Raw genomic sequence first — 22,954 nt, 5'->3', positions numbered from 1 at the left:
ATCACACTAAAAAAACTATACTTTTTCTCTATTATTCAAATGAATAATATTTTATCATTACATTTTTTTTTTATTCACTCACAACCACTTAAAAAAACATTAAAATATTAAGAAGTGTAAACAGTGTTTCTCCACTTTTACTCATTAACAAAAGTTTCTTTATCTCCTCCATTCACAACCACTTACAATTACTCTATACAATATACATAACTCACTCACAATAATTTCAAAATTTGAAGGACCCCATGAGAATGCTCTAATCCGTTTAGATAAAAGCTAAGTTATCAGCCCTAAACTTTAGCTAGGTATTCTTTTAAGGTTAAACCATTAATGATAAGTTCTAACACAATTTTAAAATTCTGGGTTTTAGGATTTCACCAAATATATATGAAACGAGGTAGCCTTAGGTATTTCACATATTCGTTAAAATTAATTGTATCTTTTTTACACGTGTTACTCGGGTTATATTATCACCATATTCATTACAGTTAATTAAACTTATATTAATGCATATCGATTTTCTCCTTATAAGTAGGATAAGAGGTCAAACCGATATTACTCAATTTAAATACGCTCCCAAAGTGTTTTTAGGGTTCCTCACTTATTGCAGCAACAAGATTGACTTAAATTTCTATAAATTTGTTAAAATTAAATTTATTTCGAAATACATCATGTGTGCTCTGTTAGCGGATTCGTCGCTTTTGTTATAATTAACTTTATTTCGACATACACTGCATGCTCTCTATTAGTGGTGAATTCATCACTAGGTTAGTCAATCAAAACATCGCCAAATGTAAACAACTTTCTAAAAGTGGGGTTTTTCGGGTTATGGCGTCGATCCAAGCAACAACGATGGAATAGGATTCCAAATATTTGTTATAATCGTAATTACTTCCACATATATTGATCTCTCTCTAATTATCTCAGGTTACCCTACTAACGGGAAGATTTAACACATTTTTAAGATAAACATAGCTAGGATTACCGGGATTTTTCCCATCTATCTCTCGTACCTCATTTATCACCATATTCATCACTATAGGTTCCAAAAATGGGTTTGGGAATTTGTAAATGATTCAACTATTCAAGCAACATGGTAAGTTTACATATCTAAAGGTTTTTCACAATTCAATTTAATTCTACAAAAAATATTTGGTGTCCAATTTTCTTGATGAGCATTGTTCTCATAATTGGACCAACTAGTCAGACCGAGAACCGGACACGTAAAGGTTGTGTACTTGTGTTGAGTACTTTTGAACTGTTTTTGTTCTAGATTGAATCACACGGTTAGAATCGTATCCTCGGTTTATTTTATTTTTTTTTAATAAAGATTTTCAACTAAAGTTATATTATTTATTTCATAATTAATTCATGTTTTGTATTAATGCAAATCCATACGAGCATTGTTCTCATAATTGGACCAACTAGTCAGACCGAGAACCGGATACATAAAGGTTGCGTTGAGTATTTTTGAACCGCTTTGGTTCTAGATTGAGTCGCACTATTAGAATTGTATCCTTGGTTTATTTTATTTTATTAATAAAGATTTTCAACTAAAAATATATTCTTTATTTCATAATTCATAATTTGTATTAATGCAAATCCATACGAAAAGACGAAGTAGCTATTAAATTTGTATTATTATTAGTTATATATATTTTCAATTCAGATTATTTATGACCTATATTCGTTAAATTAAGCCGTCCAAGAAGTGTACTTTTTATAAAGAAAGAAGGAAAGAGAGAAAAAAAAAAGGGAGGGGAAATAAAAAACCATTCATTTCACTAACAAAACATAAGTCGGATGGACAAAAACATAGAAAACAGTTCAAATTCAGATAAACTCTCTTTTTCTACTACTCACAAGCTACGCCACGCCATGGTTTCTGACCGTTTCTAACAGCATCGCCTTTATTTGATCCTCAGGCACGTCACTGCTTTGCTGCAAAAACCATAAGAAACAAAACATTAACACCGAATATTAATTAATAAAACCACTATGGACATGTTTATTTTGTCAAAAAAACTTCATATTAAGGTTTTAAAGTTATAAATGTACTTGACCGCGGTATAAATTAAGAATGAAGCCATCGAGACAGTTATACACAACATCTTGGGAGTCTATACCAAGATTATTCAGAGTCTTTGCGATTGAATGCAACAGACCCGGTCTCCAACTGCAACGCATATGTATAATCACTATCCCGCCTTCTCGTTTCCTCACCTCGATCTACGCATAATACATAAAAAAGATTTTTCACCAAAACAACATTATTTTTATAGATTTTTTGGTTAATGTATCATTACTCCTCTTATATACAATAAAGTACAATTAGTAAACAATTAAACATACCCTAGTTGGATGTTGAGAAGCCTCTTCTTGGGCGGCAATAGGGGCGACGGCTGGCGTCGGCAAAGGAGCTGACTCAAGTTCGAGCTTAAGTTTATTTATTTTATCCGATAGATCTTTAATATGGTCGATCGCATCCCCAAGAGTGGATGCCCGATCCAACTGTTCAGCATTATATAATTTGAATAAATCATAAAAACATGAAGAGATAGATATATATACCATGAGGATCATGATCACATAAAATATCAATAATTATTTCTTACCTTAGTTATTTTCGGAACCACAGACCAAAGGGATATTAGTCGTTCACTCAATTTTGCTCGGTGTTTCCATTCTGCTGGCAAATTACTCGACGGACTCCCCTTTGCTTTTTTACTTTGGCCACCGCTACAGCTACTTTTTGTGACCAGTGGCGAGTCCAGTATATTTTTCCAAACAGAACATCATTGATTTCAAAGACGTTTTTTGCTAACAAATTCTTTGACGGAATCTCCTCTCCTTTTTCATTCTGGCCACCACTGAAGCTACCTTCTGTGACCAGTGGCAATGGCAAATCTAGGATTTCTTTCTAGATGTTGGGAGCAGTAGCACCATCATCGAAATCAATGGCCTTTTCTCCTAAGAAATTATTCAACATAATCTCCTTTCCCTTTTTATTCCTACCACCACTTGAGCTACCTTCCCATGAAGGGAGCATTATTATCGATTTCCATGAAGATTTCTTTGTTCATCCCATATGATATCAAAGCAGAACTATGAAATTCACCAGGAGCATCCAAATCTTCCATTATCGGAAACCAATTTGGATATGCGGGAGGGAAATTCTGTGATGGTCCAGATTGATCAAACCATGCATGATTAAAGTCTAGATTGTTGTCAAACATAGATGAAAACGAGTTGATTTGCAAACAGATTGTCTTCAAACTCAACCATGATGTTTGGCAGATTAATATTGTTCATTGCATTTTCATTTTCTCCATTGTTATTCATGTTGAGAGTTAAGATGAAAAGACAATGGCTGACTGTGATATATAATTATATATTAGCCGGAGTTTATAATAAATATTTGAATATGTTACAAAATATATTATGATGCCTGTGTTACAATATTGTTTCACTGTTATAACTAACTTTTTGTTTTTATTCACTTAAGATTTATAAATTTTTTATTTTAAAGTGGTTGGACTAGTTTTTGTTAATGTGATTTGTGTGACCTACTAAATTCTCAAGGTATGGGTGTATCATCATACAAATTCGAATTACGTAAAGCTCAAGTTGCATAGAGCTCACCTGAAAGATAAACTAGTGTGATGCATGATCATGGTGTTTTTTTTTTTTTTTTTTTTTTTTTTACAAAAAAAAAATTATATACATACCTATTTGGGTATATATTATACCAAAATTTAAAAATTCAAAAATTTAAAAATATAGAAATAAATTCACATACTTTAAACATAACAGGTTATTAAAATAAAAAAAAGGTATATTGGTTTTTAATGACCCCAACTATTGCCTTTTGGTCACTGCTGGTCCCAACTAATGAATTGGCTACTAATGATCCCAACTTTTAAAGTATTTGTTCCTAACGGTCCGCGACTAACAGAATCCTAACGTCGTTAGTTTCAGATCGCCGAAAAAACGGTTTTAGCCGGAAAACTCAATTTTTTCTCGAAAACTCAACATTTTCGTTCCAAACATCTTGGTAACTTCATATCCAACCTTTAGGAACCTTTTTCTAGTAAAAGCCCCGATTATTGAGGTCGCCGGAAACCTTAGAACCATCGTTGGAATCGGTTGATGGTGCTCAAGTGGTGGTAGTTGGTTAGCGGTGAGTCAATTGGCGGTGGTTGCGGTGTTCAAGTGGTGTTTTTCAGCAATAAATTTGAATTTTCCGGCCAAAAACGTTTTCCCGACGACCTGAAACTAACGGCGTTAGGATTCTGTTAGTCGCAGACCATTAGGAACAAATACTTTAAAAGTTAGGACCATCAGTAGCCAATTCATTACCAACAGTGACCAAAAGGCAATAGTTTGGACAATTAAAAACCATTATACCTAAAAAAAATATGTGCGCATATTTAAAACTTTAAAGTCCTAATGTGGAAGAAGATCAAATACCTTTTTTTATAACGGGTTGTGTTTGTTTAAACACGCGAATATAATTGGCATGCTCAAGTTCGCGCACGTGACACAATATTTGGGTTTGTGTCGGATTCAACTCACTCACCACCCATTAATTTAACAGTTGAAGGTGATCACTTGATATCAAAACTTGATAACCATGTAATTGGATTTTAATAGGGTTTATTACACCATTTATACATATGATCCAGAGTCGACATTTTTGGTTTCTATATATTATTTTTGGCAATGTCGCAAGGTGTTATTGGATTCTACTCTGGCATGATTAGGTTTGCGTTTTAACAGTTTACATAATTTACTTTCCTAATTGAAGTTGGTGTTCATCGCGTGAACTGTAAGACGCTCATTCTCATTATCTAATGCTTTAACATTAGATTTTCACGCGGTTCATTGCGCTGTCACGATGCATCACATGGTAACGGAATGAAACGATTTATTACATACAAAAACAAAAATAGGAAAATTAAAGTAGTTACATTGCTATAAAACAATATATCTATATTAAAGAGAAAGTGTTTGGCACAAGCCATCTTTTCAAAAATTGAAATGTGTCAAGAAATTGAAATACGAAAGTAAAAGTTTAATTGGAATCTCTATTTGTTTGTTAAGAGCATTCGTATCTTTTCTCCTATCTTCAAAACTAAAATTATTTTAAAAATCACTATATTTTCTCTCTTTCTATTTTTCAATTTAATAATATTTTTTTATATATTTATCACTACATTTTCTCTCACATTCATCCATAACCACTTTCAAAATATATTAAAAATTTTATAGGAATCTACAGAAACTTTTCAAATATACAGAAAAATCACCGCATGTTTTCTCTTTTCTATTCATAACACCCTAAATCACTCCTTAAATTATAAAAACCCCAATCACATAATTTGATGGGAATGATGTGAATGCGCTAAGCAGAAATGAAAGTAATTCTTTTTATGAGTTGGAAATGCTAATGAAATGAAATTTACTATTTTAAGAGCATTTCCAACAATATTTCTATCTGCATTTCTATAATTACACTAAAAAAACTATACTTTCTCTCTATTTTACAAATATTTAATATTTTTATCATTACATTTTCTCTTTCATCCTCACAACATTTTTAAAAAAAACATTAAATAAATTATAAAGCGTGACCAGTGTTTCTCAACTTTTACTCGTTAACAAAAGTTTCCTTGGCTATCTTCTCCATTCACAACAACTTACAATTACTCTATATAATATACATAACTCAATCACAATAATTCATTAATTTGAAGGACCTGATGAGAATGCTCTAATCCGTTTAGATAAAAGCAAAGTTATCAGCCCTAAACTTTAGCTAGGTATTCTTTTCAGGTTAAACCATTAATGACAAGTTCTAACACAATTTTAAAAGCCAGGTTTTAGGATTTCACCAAATGTTTATGGAATGAGGTAGCCTTAGGTATTTCACATATTCGTTAAAATTGTATCTTTTTTACACGTGTTACTTGTGTTATATTATAACCGTATTCATTGTAGTTAATTAAACTTATATCGATTTTCTAACCTTATAAGTAGGATAAGAGGTCAAATCGACATTACTCAACTTAAATACGCTCCTAAAGTGTTTTTAGGGTTCCTCACTTATTGTAGCAACAAGATTGACTTAAATTTTTATAAATTCGTTAAAATTAAATTAATTTCGAAATATATCATGTGTGCTCTATTAGCGGATTTGTTATAATTAACTTTATTTCGACATACATTGCATGTTCTCTATTAGTGGTGAATTCATCACCAGGTTAGTCAATCAAAACATCGCCAAATGTAAACAACTTTCTAAAAGTGGGGTTTTCCGAGTTATGGCGTGGATCCAAGCAACAACGATGGAATAGGATTCCAAATATTATATAATATATATAAAGAATAAGTTTGGTGCCACTAAGTCGTCGTTGGGTCACTTGGCGGCACCTTACTTGTCCATGGAATTTTGGTTTTTTTTTGTTTTTCGTTTTGGTACCGTAACGAACATATTGGAAGCTGACCCTATGACAATTTTTTTGTTAGTTTTAATTCCGATAACATAATAGAAGTGACGGAAACCGACTGAATTTGCATAAACTTACTGCCTCAATGCCCTGAACCGACAACGCTCGAGTTTTACCAACACGTGAGTTTACCGACCGACGTTACCCTTTGGTCCACTCATTTTTTATATTTTTCCCTTTTGTAGCTCCGGTACCATAACAAGAGTAGCCTTAACTGACCGAATTTGTGTTCAGTTACCGTCTCAATGCCCGCGAATGACAACGCTTGGATTTTACTACCGCCCGGGTTTACCGACCAAACAAACATCTTGTTATATAATTTATTTTTTATATGTTGATTTGATGAATATATATTTTAGGTTTAGCACTAAGGTTTTATCAACAGTGTCTATACCATAACGAACATAAATGATACCAACTGAATTTGCGTCGACTCACCGACGTAACGTTCGGGTTTTACAAACATCTGGTTTCAACGTTAAGGTTTTACCAGCTGCCAACGCGCCGGGTACAATACTAGTTTGTTATAATCGTAATTACTTCCACATATATTGACCTCTCCAATTATCTCAGGTTACACTACTAACGGTAAGATTTAACACGTTTTAAGATTAACATAGCGATGATCGTTGGGATTTTTCACATGTATCTCTCGTACCTCATTTATCACCATACTCATCACTATAGGTTCCAAAAATGAGGTTTGGGAATTTGTAAATTATTCAACTATTCAAGCAACATGGTAAGTTTACATATCTAAAGGTTTTTCACAATTCAATTTAATTCTACAAAAAATATTCGGTTTTTCATAATTGGACCAACTAGTCAGGCTGAGAATCGGACACATAAAGGTTGTGTTGAGTACTCTTGAACTGTTTTTGTTCTAGATTGAATCACACGGTTAGAATCGTATCCTCAGTTTATTTTATTTTTTTTTAATAAAGATTTTCAACTAAAGTTATATTATTTATTTCATAATTCATATTTTGTATTAATGCAAATCATACGAGCATTGTTCTCATAATTGGGACCAACTAGTCAGACCAAGAACCGTATACATAAAGGTTGCGTTGAGTATTCTTGCACCGCTTTTGTTCTAGATTGAGTCGTACTATTAGAATCGTATCCTTGGTTTATTTTATTTTATTAATAATGATTTTCAACTAAAAATATATCTTTATTTCATAATTCATATTTTGTATTAATGCAAATCCATACGTAAAGACAAAGTACTATTAAATTTTTATTATTATTAGTTATATTTATTTTTACACTTCAGATTACTTATGACCTATATTCGCTAAAGCCATCCAAGAAGTTTATTTTTTATAAAGTGAAGGGGAGGGGGGGGGGGGGGGGTTGGGTTAATGGTTAAAAATATTGATAAGGTAAATAACTCAAAACCATCATGTAACTAGTCTGGTGTGGCTACATGTGTTCAAGCATCAATTTCTACACAAACCACTAGCCACACAAGGATCACCAACATAACCTGAACTTTGTGGAACCATGATTAATGATTCTCAAGCATTAAACAAGACCACCATTTACATAACAAAGGAAAAAAACACTCATTTCAATAAGAAAACATAAGTTGGATGGACAAAAACATAGAAAACAGTTCAAATTCAGATAAACTCTCTTTTTCTACTACTCACAAGCTACACCACACCATGGTCTCTGACCGTTTCTAACAGCATTGCCTTTATCTGATCCTCGGGCACGTCACTGCTTAGCTGCAGAAAACGTTAGAAACAAAACGTTAACACCGAATATTAATTAATAAAACCACTATCGACATGTTTATTTTCTCACAAAAAATCTTCATATTAAGGTTTTAAAGTTATGAATGTACCTGACCGCGGTATAAATCAAGAGTGAAGCCATCGAGACAGTTATACACAACATCTTGGGAGTCTATACCAAGATTATTCAGAGTCTTTGCAATTGAATGCAACAGACCCGGTCTCCAACTGCAACGCATGTGTATAATCACTATCCCGCCTTCTCGTTTCCTCACCTCGATCTACGCATTACATAAAAAAGATTTGTCACCAAAACAACATTATTTTTATAGATTTTTTGGTTAATGTATCATTACTCCTCTTATAAACAATAAAGTAAAATTAGTAAACAATTAAAAATACCCTAGTTGGATGTTGAGAAGCCTCTTCTAGGGCGGCAGTATGGGCGACGGCTGGCGTCGGCAAAGGGGCTGACTCAAGTTCGAGCTTAAGTTTATTTATTTTATCCGATAGATCTTTAATATGGTCGATCGCATCCCCAAGAGTGGATGCCCGATCCAACTGTTCAACATTATATAATTAGAATCATAAAAACATGAAGAGATAGATATATATACCATGAGGATCATGATCACATAAAAATATCAATAATTATTTCTTACCTTAGTTATTTTCGGAACCACAGACCGAAGGGATATTAGTCGCTCGCTCAACTTTGCTCGGCGTTTCCTTTCTGCTGGCAAATTACTCGACGGACTCCCCTTTGCTTTTTTACTTCGGCCACCGGTATAGTTACTTTTTGTGACTAGTGGCGAATCCAGTATATCTTTCCAGGCGGAAGGAGCACCATCATTGATTTCAACGACGTTTTCTGCTAACAAATTATTTGACGGAATCTCCTCTCCTTTTTCATTCTGGCCACCACTGAAGCTACCTTCTGTGACCAGTGACAGATCCAGGATTTCTTGCAAGATAGTGGGAGCAGTAGCACCATAATCGAAATCAATGGCGTTTTCTCCTAAGAAATTCTTCGACATAATCTCCTTTCCCTTTTTATTCCTACCACCACTTGAGCTACCTTCTGTGACCAGTGGCGGGCCCATGATTTTTTTCCCCGAGGAGGGGGCATCATTATCGATTTCAATGGCGATTTCTTTGTTCATCCCGTATGGTATCAAAGCAGAACCATCAAAAACACGAGGAACATTTGAATTTCCTCCACCGACGTTCACCTCAACCGAATCTTCCATTATCGGAAACCAATTTGGATGCGCGGGAGGGAATATCTGTGATGGTCCAGACTGATCAAACCATGCATGATTAAAGTCTAGATTGCTGTCAAACATAGGTGAAAATGAAGTGAACGGGAGAGGGTTGTCGAGTTGATTTGCAAACAGATTGTCTTCAAACTCAACCATGATGTTAGGCAGATTAATGTTATTCATTACATTTTCATTTTCTCCATTGTTATTCATGTTGAGAGTTAAGATGAAAAGACAATGGCTGACTTTGATATATAATTATATATTTGCCGGAGTTTATAATAAATATTTGAATACGTTACAAAATATATTATGATGCGTCTGCTACAATATCGTTTCACTGTTGTAACAAACTTTTTGTTTTTATTCACTTAAGATTTATAAAGTTTTTATTTTAAAGTAGTTGGACTAGTTTTTGTTAATGTGATTTGTATGACCTACTAAATTCATGAGGTTGGGGTGTATCATCATACAAATTCGAATTATGTAAAGCTCAAGTTGCATAGAGCTCACCTGAAAGATAAACAAACTAGTGTGAAGCATGATCATGGTTTTTTTTTTACAAAAAGAAATTATATGTATACCTATTTGGGTATATATTATACCAAAATTTAAAAATTTAAAAATATAGAAATAAATTCACATACTTTAAACATAACTGGTTATTAAAATAAAAAAAAATGTGTACAGTTAAAATTTAAAAGTACTAATATGGGAAAAAAAATTCAAATACCTTTTTTATATAACGGGTAGTGTTTTCTTAAACATGCGAATATAATTGCCATGTTCAAGTTCGCGTACGTGATACAATTTTTTGGTTTGTGTCTGATTCAACTCACTCAGCACCCATTAATTCAACAGTTGAAGGTGATCACTTGATATCAAAATTCGATAACCATGTAACTGGATTTTAATTGGGTTTAATACACCATTTATATATATGTTCAAGACAATGTTGGTTTCTATTTATTATTTTTGGCAATGTTGCAAGGCATTATTGGATTCTACTCTGGCATGATTAGGTTTGCGTTTTAACAGTTTACATAATTTACTTTCCTAATTGAAGTCGATGTTCATTGCATGAACCGTAAGACGCTCATTCTCATTTTCTAATGCTTTAACATTAGTTTTTCACACAGGTTCACTGCCCTGTCCGACGCACAGGTACATTTACTTACTAGCTATGTTTATCACATTGAATGAAACAATTGTAAATCAAATTTGTATATATTACAATAATGAACAAACCCCTTAATTACTTATTATCGAATAAATATATTTCGTTTAAACAAGCCACAAATTTATATTCCATATATCAACATCAAACAGCAAAATTTTCTTTTTATATATATATTTTTTTCAGATTTTGGAAAAAAATTTTGCAAAATAAAATGAAATTAAACAATACACCAGAATTACAACAAGGCGTCATCCTCGGCGGAATCTTTGGTATTTTCAACTGGTAATGAAGCCGATTGATCGGTTTCCTTGCGGGATGCTTCCCATAGCTGTTGTTCTATCCCTAGCTTCCTCAATTCTGTTAACCCTCGTTCAACTGTACGAAACATAAAAAATATATAATATTGGAAAACAAAAAAAATGTTGAAACAGTTCCGGGTTGGATTGGTGGACTCGCAAACATTTTGTTCATTTTTCCGATAAATAGTCATTCTGTTAAAAATGATTATAAAAACTATACTGTTATAACTAGGCGTCAAACGGGTTGAATTTGACCCTAAGTCAATTTTGAATGTCTCCTACATCATATCATTCAACAATCCAGATTATTATTGTGATGGCCCTATTTTTCATTTAAAATTAACAAATATTATAAAATCTGTACAAAAAAAATGAATAAATACTGTGTATGTGGTTCAACCAGCCCATTTACACCAGCACCAGAAATGGTATGTTTCAACTCGAACCCGTTTTTGAGCAATTATCAAACCTCTGCCTATATGGTCAATTCTAGTTAATATTGTTCATTCTATTCTTAAATAAAAGTAAAAAAGGAATAATCATATCTAATTCTCTTTTTGGTGTCTTCACTATCTTATGGAAAGTTGGATAAATAAATATACCGTCAACCGCATCATGAGAAGTGGGAGACGTCGCACTACGGCTTATCCAAAAGTGAAGTCGATCTTCAGCGATATCCTCTTCTACACCATGAACTTTCGCTCTTCTCCAAAAATATGTAAGCCAAGCCTGCATAACAATACGTATTAGCCTAAACGGCAGGATTGAATACTTGGTCTACACAGGTTGAAATGGGATGGTTTGGGTTTGCCTACAAACATTTTATGCCAAATTTCGATAAATAGTAAATGCGTCAAATCTGAATACAAAAACTATTTTATTACAATAACAATTTTAATTTTGAAACTAAAACAATTAAGGATGCTGTAAGCGTTAAACATACTTTCTAGGCAAATTTCAACCCGTTTGGCCCGATTCCATTTTAGCTAAAATTTTGATTTGCCCCATTTGAGTTATAAATGCATTATATATGATTAAAAAAACTATAATGTTACAATAGTAACATAGTTTCTTAGCATAAACACATTTTAAGAGGTTGCATGTAATCGAACGCATTGTGTGACTTTTGACCTGTTTTGAGGAGCAAAACCTTTACAGACAATCTCCCTCTATCCCTGACTGACATCAGTCATAAAAATTGTCTGACCACTACACATTGAAAAGAATGTGACAATTAATGCCATCAATTTTCCATTTATTGTTATCGTTATTGTGTTATTGTTTGGGTGGAGGGGTACTAGAAATGGATGATAAAGAAGCAGCAAACCTCTTTGAAGGAAACATCTTCAGCCTCCTCAAGACTCAACTCTGCAATAGAGTTGGGTTGGTCAAAACATAAACTAAATTATTTATAAAATTGGCAAAGCATGTGTATCATGCAGTTGAGAACTATACAAACATGTGGAAATTATATAAAATCATACTAAAACTGTCAAAGCAATCAAATAAGATCATTACCAAATCCCTCCACAAACTTTGTATCTCCCGGGGATTTTGGATCTGCAGGAAATTAAAAGTGGTAAGGTGTGATTATGATCATATGGTTGCATTATGAAATTGATTATGCGATTAGTGCTATTTCATGTCATAATTATTAGTTTCTAGTGTATGGGTTAAGTGATGTTTATTGAACTGTCAATTTCATAAAAAATGAATATTTTATGGAAAACTATAATTACTTGCTTAGACGTCGTTATCACTCTATTTTTAGGACTTCATCCACCTTTCTCCTATGAAGAATAATAATAGGAAAAAGACATATGTTCAAACAGAGAACAGGTGTTTTTTTCAAATATATATATATATATAGAATATAAAAACTAGAACTAAGGCCCCAGTGGTTTACACATACAATTAATTTGATACAACTTTTTAAAAATTACACCTTTAGTCCAGTGAGGACTTGAATGGGATTACCTTTTCCTGTTAAATAGATGTGAAATGACCAAAATACCCCTGTACTATTATAAATTAGAAAATAAAAAACCTAAAACTAATAAATATACATAATATTTTATACTACAATATATAGACCCAAGGGTATAAGGTATTCTGGTCATTTCACACCACTTAACCTTTTGAGTAATTTATTGATGAGATAAATTGTGAGTCATACCAGGAATAGATTGGCGAACTAAATTAGGACGACGTTGTTGGGCCATTGCCAGCACAACAGCATCTTCTACCTTCAAATTCAAATATAAAACACATTTTATGAATTAAACATATATTTAACCAACAATCATCAGTCCAAAAATTAAGGTTTTGTATAAACCTTCAAGGATGCTATTTCCCTCAAACCCATCTCAACTGAAAGCATGCTCTCAATATTTCCTTCCCCTGTTAAGTCATTAATATCACGAACAAGTTTTCTCCTGTCAGAATCATCGTCACCTGCTCGCATGCATGATAACATGTTGAAAGGAATTGCAGCCAATAAATTTGAGGTGGAAAAATTAGACCCATTTACTTATAAATAGATCGATCTGGTTTGTTAATTATCTCAAAAAGTAAAATTAAATATTTTGAAAAACTGGGTAACGGGTTAAACAGGTTGAAACTCGTCTCAAGTCTATTTTTTATGTATACAACTTTCAAAATTGTGTTATTAAAGAACTGATATTATCATCGGAACAATATTATTTTTGCAATCACAATTGAAGGCCATAATTATTTAGGATTAGACAAACGTGGACGACCCAAGTATCCAAAAGTCTTGCTGGGAAATTATATTAATCACAAAAGTGCCCCTGAATGTACTCAAAGAAAACAACTCTACATGGACTGTCGAGAATGTTTGAGTATATTCAAGGCTAATTTTATCAATTTAATAATTTATAACTATAAATGTGATAAGCTTCAGATTTTGGAGCATTTTGTCATTTTACAATTTTCAACAAGGTTTTTCCCATGATAGGCATAAACAGTATTAATCTGCTAAAAACATGGGTAAATATTTTTTAAAAACATGAAGAAAAAGTAGTGTGTGGGCCAACCCAAACCGTTTTTAAGATGACCCATTTTCAACCTGGTCATGTTTTGACCCATTTATATTAACTGAAAGCAGTGAGTTGATAAATGTTGAATTAGCGAACTTACCACCATGCCAAGACTCCTCTTTCGCCTTTTGACCAGCCGAAATGACAACTTCAAATGGCAAGGGTGCAAATGATGACCAATGTTCATGCTTTGACCCCGCTATGTCAGCACAGATACCTTAAAAACCAAAGGAATTCAAGGTATCATACATGTAATTCAATTTCCAGTTTTTGGTATGACATGTGGCATAAAGATTACCATATTGTACAGCTAAACCCCAATAACGAGAAAGCCAACACCTCTTTAGAACTACCTCTTCCTGAATGAATTCAAAAACAAAGAAAATACAATAAGATATACAATAAAATAAATAATAATAAAACGGCAGCCTCAGAAACCATATAACACATCAATTTGAACAAAAATGTTGTTGGCAGAACAACTCAACTCAACCTGATATAGCCCGTACTAAAAAGCAATCATTTCAACCAAACCCATTTCACCCGTTAACCAATCCGTGGAAAAATCAAGCTTACCATCTCTTCATGAGTCAAAACCATTCTCTGTGTCATTGTGCGAAGAGCTTTTGCTTCAGATTCAGCTTCCTTGAGCTGCTCCATGGCACCCAAGGTCTCTTCTCTTGTTTTCTAATTCAAAAAAACACAAAAAGAAAGAAAATTGTCAGCACCTAAAAAAAAACAAGTAATATTTAAGAAAAGAACTCATTGAGTCAGTATCTACCATGTATTTACCTCAAGTTCTGCACGAAGGTTAGAAACTTCTACATCTCTTCCATCTTTTGTCTGTTGTGCAGCTTTTAGAGCAGCCTGGAACAAAAAGTAATTCAGAATAAATTCTTATGAAGAAAAAAAAAAGAAAATCTTAAAAAACAATTTGTAGTGATAGTTATTGTTCAAAAGACTTTACTATGAAAACAGGTTTAAAGGCCACCCATTATTCAACTTGGTTTCATTTATCCCATTTTAGACCAAAGAAACTTGCCTAAAACTGCAAAACGACAAAGTGCTCGTAAATTAAAAGCTTCCGTCACATCTGGAGTTATAAAATGACAATAATACCCCTCAAACTACACAGATTAATCAACTCATGATAGATTTACAAACATAATTTGATAAGATTTGAGGTATTCTTTTTCATTTTACAATTCAAGAAAATTTAGAGCATTTTGTATATTACAATCTTCAAACAATTTTTTTGCCGGAATAAAAAATGATACTTGGTTGGCCTCAAAAGTTGTTTTAGGTGGCCTATCTATATATGCTCCACAATTTGTAATTAAGTGCCAAATTTATGTTGAACTTGCCTCTCTTTGACGTATTGCTGCTTCTTTCCTGTGCAAACATATATTGTATCAGTTTCTATAGGTTATGCATAAAAAATGATATAACATGCTCTTAATTCTTAAACCAAAATATATTACCTGCTCAGCAATTTGGCCTCCAAAGATACGCCTTCTCCTAGAGAAGCCACCTTTATGATGCATGTTTTGCAGATTAATGCAATAATATGTATAATTAAAATTATTAAGTGCCAACATAAAGATTATTTGTGAATAACCTTTAAGTTTATACCTGCTTCTCAAGCTCCCGGGCCCGAGCCTCCGCTTCTTGACGCTTTTCTTCTACACGACGAAGCTGAAATAGAAATATAACTAATTTGTTATACAATTACCTATATATATATATATATGTATATATATATGTATATGTATGTATATATGTATATATATATATGTATATATATATGTATATGTATATATATATATGTATATATATATATATGTATATATGTATATATATATGTATATGTATATATATATATGTGTATATATATATATGTATATCATTAAAATAAATAGATAAATAAATCAGACGGCACTTGCCTTATCTATAACAATGTCATGCTCTTCTTGTAACATATCAAGCTGCAATAAGTATCGATTTACATCAGTTAAGACATGTAAAAATTCATGTGAATGCTAGTTTATCGAATAAGCCCATTATGTATCATAACAATATATAAATTTTCATTTTTTGTGTCATAACAAGTAAAATTTAATTTTAATAACATATTCATACTTCATCTCGAAGTGCAGATGCCTCATGCTGATCTCCCATTTCTTTGCCACGTCCAGCGTCCGGTGTAAATCTACAATTTACAATCAATAAATAAATACTTCCCTCAAACCCTTTAGCTAGTACAAACTAACTATCTGTTAAGTTCCTAATCATTTATACAAACAACCTTACGTGGCATACAGGCATTCATTCATTAATCAAACATCCAAATATAAACAGGAAACACATTTATTACCTTCTTTCCCGGCGTTGAAGAGCGGCAGGGGGGTCTATAGGGGGTGGAATGGAGCCCGGTTGTCTCAAAGATGGTCTGCTAGGTGGCATGGTTTGTCCTGTTCTAACAGATACTGATGGTCTTCCTGCTGATGTTGAACGGTTAGACGGCGTGTGCTCCATAAAGTTCCGACCTAACTACATAACATCATAACAAAGTAGTTGGAACATCAACACAGACCATAAAAAAACATATAGTGTAATTAATGAAGTTAGTTACTTAATTATGTAATATTCAAAATCAAACTGCCATATTAGTTATACCTATCAAGATCAAGGTTCTTCAAACAACAAAAGCAACCTCAGTATATACGTAATCCCCAATTTTGAATAATATTTACAAATTTGGAGTCGCTGAGATGTAATTGGCATAGTTATCAAATGTGCTAGGCGCATAGGCCTCGCCTAGGGCCTAGGCGCAATACGCAAAAAAAGCGAGGGCTTCAAAATAAAAAAGTGTGCTTAAATAAGAAAAAGAAAAATGCATTATCTATAAGAAAAATAACATTTAATATCATCTAACTAGTACCTAAAGTTCTAAAATAGTCAAGAGTCAAATGCAATTCCAAAACATGAATAACAAAATGTTCAATGTAATTCCTTTGACCTCTCCTAGATCTAACTTTCAATCGCACTCCTTGCGTTTCTGTCGCCTTCTTGGTTCCACATAGCCCTAATCTTCGGCTTTTTTAATTCGCTCATATAGCGAAGAATCAGATGGCACCCTTCTCTACAATTGCACGGCTTGATAAGTCCAGGACGCAGCGTTTGTTGGAATCGGTTTAATTCTTCAAGCACAATTCTTAGTTTTCAAATTTAGGATCAGTATACTATAATCGCAATTTTAGATCGATTTTTTTCCCTCTCTGTTTTTTGAAGGGCAAATGAATCCTCCAAATCGACTACTGGCAAAATTCACCACACATCGGGATACACTCGTCTCCGAACCGCGGGAAAACCCTCACTAGGGCCAAAGCGTAGTGAACACTCGCCCGAATGCACGACAGTGCAATGAGATAAAACCCGTTCAGTTCAAGGATCGAACTAGTGATCGTTGCCTGCTCGCCTAGTCTCCCATCATCACCAGATGCCGCCAAAACTAAATGTTGGGAGCATGTATCACTGGATCACATGGAACACCAGGTCTCTCCCTCTCTGCCTAGACGAACTAGACAATACTGAAGCGCTCGCATGGTAACTCAAAGCACATTTATTGAGCCTGGCCTGAAAAAAGGAGCCTAGACGCAAGAAGCAAGGGCTTTTAAAACTACGGTAAATGGAATCTGAATTCTCGAATATGCATTGTTACTGTACATGCAACTCTAAATCAAGCAATTTATTTCAATTCCTATAGCTAATTATTAACCTCTAGTTGAAACTCTACTCCTATCAGTTAAGAATCTAGACACCAATTACCTTTGATCTAAAGTCTCAACAAAGTCAAACTACAAGGTCAAAATATGCAGTGAGAATTTATAACTAATTATGGATCTAAAGTCTCAACAAAGTCAAACTAAAAGGTCAAAAGCAGCGTTGACTTACCGCAGGCGACGGCGATCTATTAGGTCTGGCAAACGAAACACCAGACAACGCATTACCAGCACCGTTACTATTATTCCCAAACGACGTCGGAGCGGCAAACCGGAACCCTAGGTCATCATCATCTTCGTCATCATCATCGTCAACATCAGTAGTCTGTGACGCCATGACTTTGGCCAACCGCTGAGCCGCAGCCTTGGCAGCAACGTTCTGAGTGCGCTTAATGGTTGAGTATCCGGAAGGTTGACCTAGCCTTGACCGAGGGTGAGCCGGAGACCTGGCCGGTGAGGAAGAACCGGTGCTGCTGGAACCGCCGCTCCATTGGCGTGTGTAGACCGGACTCTCGGTCCGCTAGAGTTTGTTGAATTGCTATTGCTAGATTTTGGGATCGAGTAATTAGCAGCCGGAATTGGGTATTTTGGCAGACACAATTATGGAGTTGAAACGGCTTCGAGTGCGATATACTTGATAAACTACCTTTTCCGTTTTAATATTTTTACTGATAGATGTAAAGCAACAAATGTCGTTGTAGTATAGTGGTAAGTATTCCCGCCTGTCACGCGGGTGACCCGGGTTCGATCCCCGGCAACGGCGTATGTTTTGTGTTTTTTAGATTTAACAAGTTTCACCCTGCAAGTTATGTTAATTTGATATTTATGGGTCTGATAAGTAGTAAACTAGCACGTTCGGCCCTTAAACTTTCATTTGTTTATCAAATACATATATGAGAGACCTTCAAATATCAAATAATATTGTTCCTTTGATAAGTACTAGAATAGTGGCCCGTGTTACAAATTATTGAATTGCTAAAATAATAGTCATACTAAAAAAGAAAACACAAAATCAGTTATAAATAATTAATTGTAGTTAAAATCGGTTTTTAAATCATTTGAAAGAAAATAGTTGGTTATGATTCTTGGAAACATTAATTAGTGATGTTATGATTCTAGAAAAAATTAATTAGTGAATTATGTGGCGATTCTATAGATGAAAACCAAATGACTTGGAAGCCTATGTGGACATGCTAGTTAAAGGACATATGGACATCTTGTTTTGCTTTAATAGTATAGTAAGATTATTACTTTCTTGTTTTTTTATTTCTTATTTTTTCTTTTTGTAATTTCTAGCTGCATAAAGAGTGTTTATGAGTAGCCAAGAATAGTTGGTTCTGGTAATTTCTAATAATACATTTATGATATTCTTGGTCCCGGGTAATCTATACAAAGTAGCCAAGAATGGCGAATATATTTTTTAATTTAGTGTTGAGTTAGGAGGGCTTTCCAGTTGTGGGCTTTCTTCCGGGTTGATGAACCAGGTCATCACGTTCTGTTCTTTAAGCGGAAGGGTGATCCCGGATGTCCATGACTTTGTTGTTCAGAAAAAATTAGTGTTTTACCAATAATTAAATGTGTGTTACAAAACTTGTTTGTGGAATTGGAAAGTCCAATTTAAATTGAACAGATGAATGTTTATGTCTTGTTTCTTGTCTATCTTTTCTATTGACATATTCTAGTAAATTTTCATTCCACTTTATATATGTTTTATGTATTGTTTTTTTTTTCAATCTTTTCTATTAACATATTCTAATAATTTTCATTTTATTTTATATATAATATTTATTTAAGAAGTAGTAATTATATGTCAATAAACATATTCTATTGACATATATTTATAACTATCTGCTGTATGAAAAATTGAGTTAGTTCGAGTTAATTATACTCTGATTTAGCATTAAATGTTCTCTACTATCAAACATGTGTGCGTATGTATTTACCTGTGTGAATATTATATATGTCTTCGGTACATGATGCATCAGCGTTCAAGGGTACAAAACATAGAGATAGCGTGAGAGCATGGGTGGGATGCCCGGGTCATATAAAATATATAATCAAACTAAATTTCATATAATCAATAAAAAGTATGTAAAACGTCGTTACAAATGCAAAGTGGTGAGTCATGACTCATGAGTCAGATTAGGGCTATTGGAGTTTCTGATTCAGAAATCAGAGTGGCAAGTCACGAATCATGAATCAGACGATCGGAAATCAGGATATGTCTCAAGCGAAGGGCAACAAATGTGTTGCATGCGTAGTCAGAAGTTGTTGGCGTCAGCGAGCAAGGCTTGTGCTGTCATGAGTTGTGCCGATTGCAATTCTTTGGACTGAAGCTTGTTTAGTTGTTTGTTTTTGTTTACTATAAAGGTTTAAATTTAGAAAACATGACCTTGAGTTAAATAATGAAACATTTGAAAACTAGGCCTAATTTTTAAATATGGACTGACTTGGTAAAACATAAAAACTTTGAGCCTCATTAAAGTTTTAATAAGATAAGATTATGACATTTTCCCAATGATTAGGAAGATTATATTTAACATTTTATTGAGATAGAGTATTTACATTAAATTTATATTGAACTAGATTTTGCCTGGCGTGTTGTGTCGGGGCTAGTCAGTTTATGATAAAACATAAACATCGTCAATCCCGGGCGATAAGGTGGTAAGTTGAAGCCAATTTGGTCGGTTTTGGTTACAAGCGTTATGGTACTGGTACTAAAACCATAAATAAAACAAAAAACAAATAGTAAAATTGAATGGATCAATGAGGTAACATTCTTCAGTAAAACTCGAACGTTAGTAAAACCTGAACGTTGTCAATCCTGACCATTAAGGCAGTGAATTTACGCAAATTCGGTTGGTTTACAATATTTTCATTACAGCACCGGAACTAAAAAAAATCAAAAACAAAATTGGCATTCGGTCAGTTTTCAATACCTTTATTATGGTAGAAGTGTTTGCCTAGCTAGTAGCTACTATGCACTCACTGGCTAAGGGAGTAGTTTCCATAACACCCAGGCTAAATATTTGACATGATGTTTTGGAATGCAAAATGATTAATTTATAGTATTTTGAAATGTGGCGTATTGGATATCTAAAGTTGTTACACATGCATGATGTCGACAGATATAGTGTAATTCATCTTTATGCGAGCTTGTGTCACATAACACGTATAAACATACACGCATCACAATATATACACAACAGGTTCATACACACGCACACACTCATAACACACTAAAACACACACACAAACACATTAAAAAGACATGTAATACACATACTAACACTATCAGAGGCTGTGATTAATTTATAATATATACATATTCGTTGTTAGCTAAATAAATTAAATTAGAATAATATATACTGGTGTATCAATAACTGATAATTCCAATGTACATGCTGGGCGATCACATTGGGCATGCATCCGACATACATACCAGGCGATCACATTGGCATGCATCTGATAGAAATTGAACCAACAAATTCACAAATTATGAATTAGGTGCTTTAACTACTCAACTATGGATGTTTAACGGGTCATAATGAATAACTAAATTATTATATATAGATTTAGTTCTCACAAAATTCCTATTCAATTTTCTGCACAAGGGCACAACTACAACCAATAATGTCTTTCATTTTTTTTATTACCCAAGCTTTAGTTTATTATTTGTTATTTTTATATATATTTTTACACTATCAAATCATTTATTTTACTTTTCTTTTCATCTAATTATAATATTTTAAAACTATATTTTTGAACCTTTAATTTGGACGAGTGTCGCTTTTACATGTTTTATTTGTTGGTTAAACGATTGTCTTAGAGCTTGCTTTCATATTTTTTTATAGTTCGTCTTTACAATGACTTAAACTTTTTTATGATTTACAAATATCCCATCATCACACATGTTTTTATCTGTGTTTCGAGTTTTGATACTGCACACTTAAAGTATGTTTTTTTTTGCTTATTAATATATGTTTATGGATTAGTGTCGGTACCACCGATACAAACTGAAATCGCTTCGGTTCGCAGCTTTAGCGTGCCGGTTTTTTTGGTTCTACGTATAATAATTTATTGTATTTTATCATTGAGGGGTTTAGTTTTAATTCCGTAACCCAACACCAACTGAATTCGCGTTGACCTACAACATGTTCGTGGTTTAACGTTTTTACATATTTTTTATTCGGTTTACAATCCTGTCGCAAAACATGGGTCCTAAATACTAGTTCTAATTTAAATAGAATCTTTCAACTAAAGCAATGAAATGTTTAAAGGGAATTCTTTTAGTTCTAATAAAATAGAAGGAATTTATTGGCAAGACATGAAATTTAAGTCCCAAAATCAAAAAGGCCATTACCGCAATACTGATTTAAATTTGAACAAAAACATTAGATATACTATTAGCCGGTGACAATATTGTTGTTCATTTTACATAACCGGAACTAGTTCGGTGAACTGTTCACGAACTATTTGACGGGAAGTTCGTTTATGTTCATTTATTTATTAAACGAACATGAACACAAAAATTATGTTCGTTTAATTATACGAACAAACATGAACACATGTTCCATTCGTTCGTTTATGTTCATGAGCATTCATTTATGTTCATGAGCGTTTATTTATGTTCATTTATTTAAGTTTGCTTATGTGGTTATTTATGTTTGTTTGTATATTAAAAGAAAATAATTAAATATAATATGGATGAGTTATCTATTTAAAGGTTTTATATTTGTTAATTTGTCTTCATTTAAGTATTTTCATTTATGTTTGTTTGTGTTCATTTACAATTGTTCCGTTATGTTCGTTTAGATTTTAAACAAACAGACATAAACGAAAACAAATGTTCATTTTTTAAATAAACGAACATGGACATAAATATTTGTTCGATTAAATGTTCGTGTTTGTTTAAAGTCAAACGAACGAACACGAGCATGCCCAGGTTCTTGTTCGTTCGATCTGTTTACAGGCTTTCGTTATTCACATTATTGATGAATACATCTGTCTCAATCTCTAGGCTCTGCCGCTTTTTATTTTTGTTTGTGAACCGTTCGTGAATACACTCATTTCCTTAATGAACGAACAAGAGCATAAAATGTCGTTCGGTAAGTGTTC

The 22,954-nt window shown here is 33.2% G+C and overlaps 2 protein-coding genes and 1 non-coding gene across 3 annotated transcripts; 1 reads left to right on the top strand and 2 right to left on the bottom strand.

The window, feature by feature from the left end:
- Nucleotides 1-1,866: 1,866 nt before the first annotated feature.
- Nucleotides 1,867-3,140, bottom strand: LOC143543531 (transcription factor SCREAM2-like). Its single transcript, XM_077035839.1, has 5 exons — nt 3,031-3,140; nt 2,616-2,745; nt 2,353-2,511; nt 2,059-2,229; nt 1,867-1,941 (listed from the first exon to the last, which is right to left on the bottom strand). The coding sequence occupies exons 1-5, from the start codon at nt 3,138-3,140 to the stop codon at nt 1,867-1,869; spliced, it is 645 nt and encodes a 214-aa protein (XP_076891954.1).
- Nucleotides 3,141-10,830: 7,690 nt separating this feature from the next.
- On the bottom strand, nt 10,831-18,322 carry LOC143543522 (coiled-coil domain-containing protein SCD2-like). The gene is made up of 17 exons (XM_077035828.1): nt 18,009-18,322; nt 16,429-16,604; nt 16,194-16,263; nt 15,998-16,039; nt 15,687-15,749; nt 15,536-15,585; nt 15,419-15,446; nt 14,847-14,921; nt 14,631-14,741; nt 14,353-14,413; nt 14,155-14,271; nt 13,331-13,449; nt 13,172-13,241; nt 12,514-12,555; nt 12,323-12,363; nt 11,598-11,724; nt 10,831-11,071 (listed from the first exon to the last, which is right to left on the bottom strand). The coding sequence occupies exons 1-17, from the start codon at nt 18,171-18,173 to the stop codon at nt 10,932-10,934; spliced, it is 1,497 nt and encodes a 498-aa protein (XP_076891943.1). The 5' UTR covers nt 18,174-18,322; the 3' UTR covers nt 10,831-10,931.
- A 205-nt stretch (nt 18,323-18,527) lies between these two features.
- TRNAD-GUC (transfer RNA aspartic acid (anticodon GUC)) lies at nt 18,528-18,599 on the top strand. The gene has a single exon. It is a non-coding gene; the product is annotated as a tRNA-Asp (tRNA).
- Nucleotides 18,600-22,954: the final 4,355 nt, after the last annotated feature.

This window comes from Bidens hawaiensis, unplaced genomic scaffold (assembly GCF_021521415.1).
Source record: "Bidens hawaiensis isolate Kalapana, Puna unplaced genomic scaffold, B.hawaiensis_p1.1 tig00013130_1, whole genome shotgun sequence".
Lineage (NCBI taxonomy): Eukaryota > Viridiplantae > Streptophyta > Magnoliopsida > Asterales > Asteraceae > Bidens > Bidens hawaiensis.
Note: the sequence above shows the minus strand (reverse complement) of the source record. Positions and strands in the feature narration are given on the sequence as shown.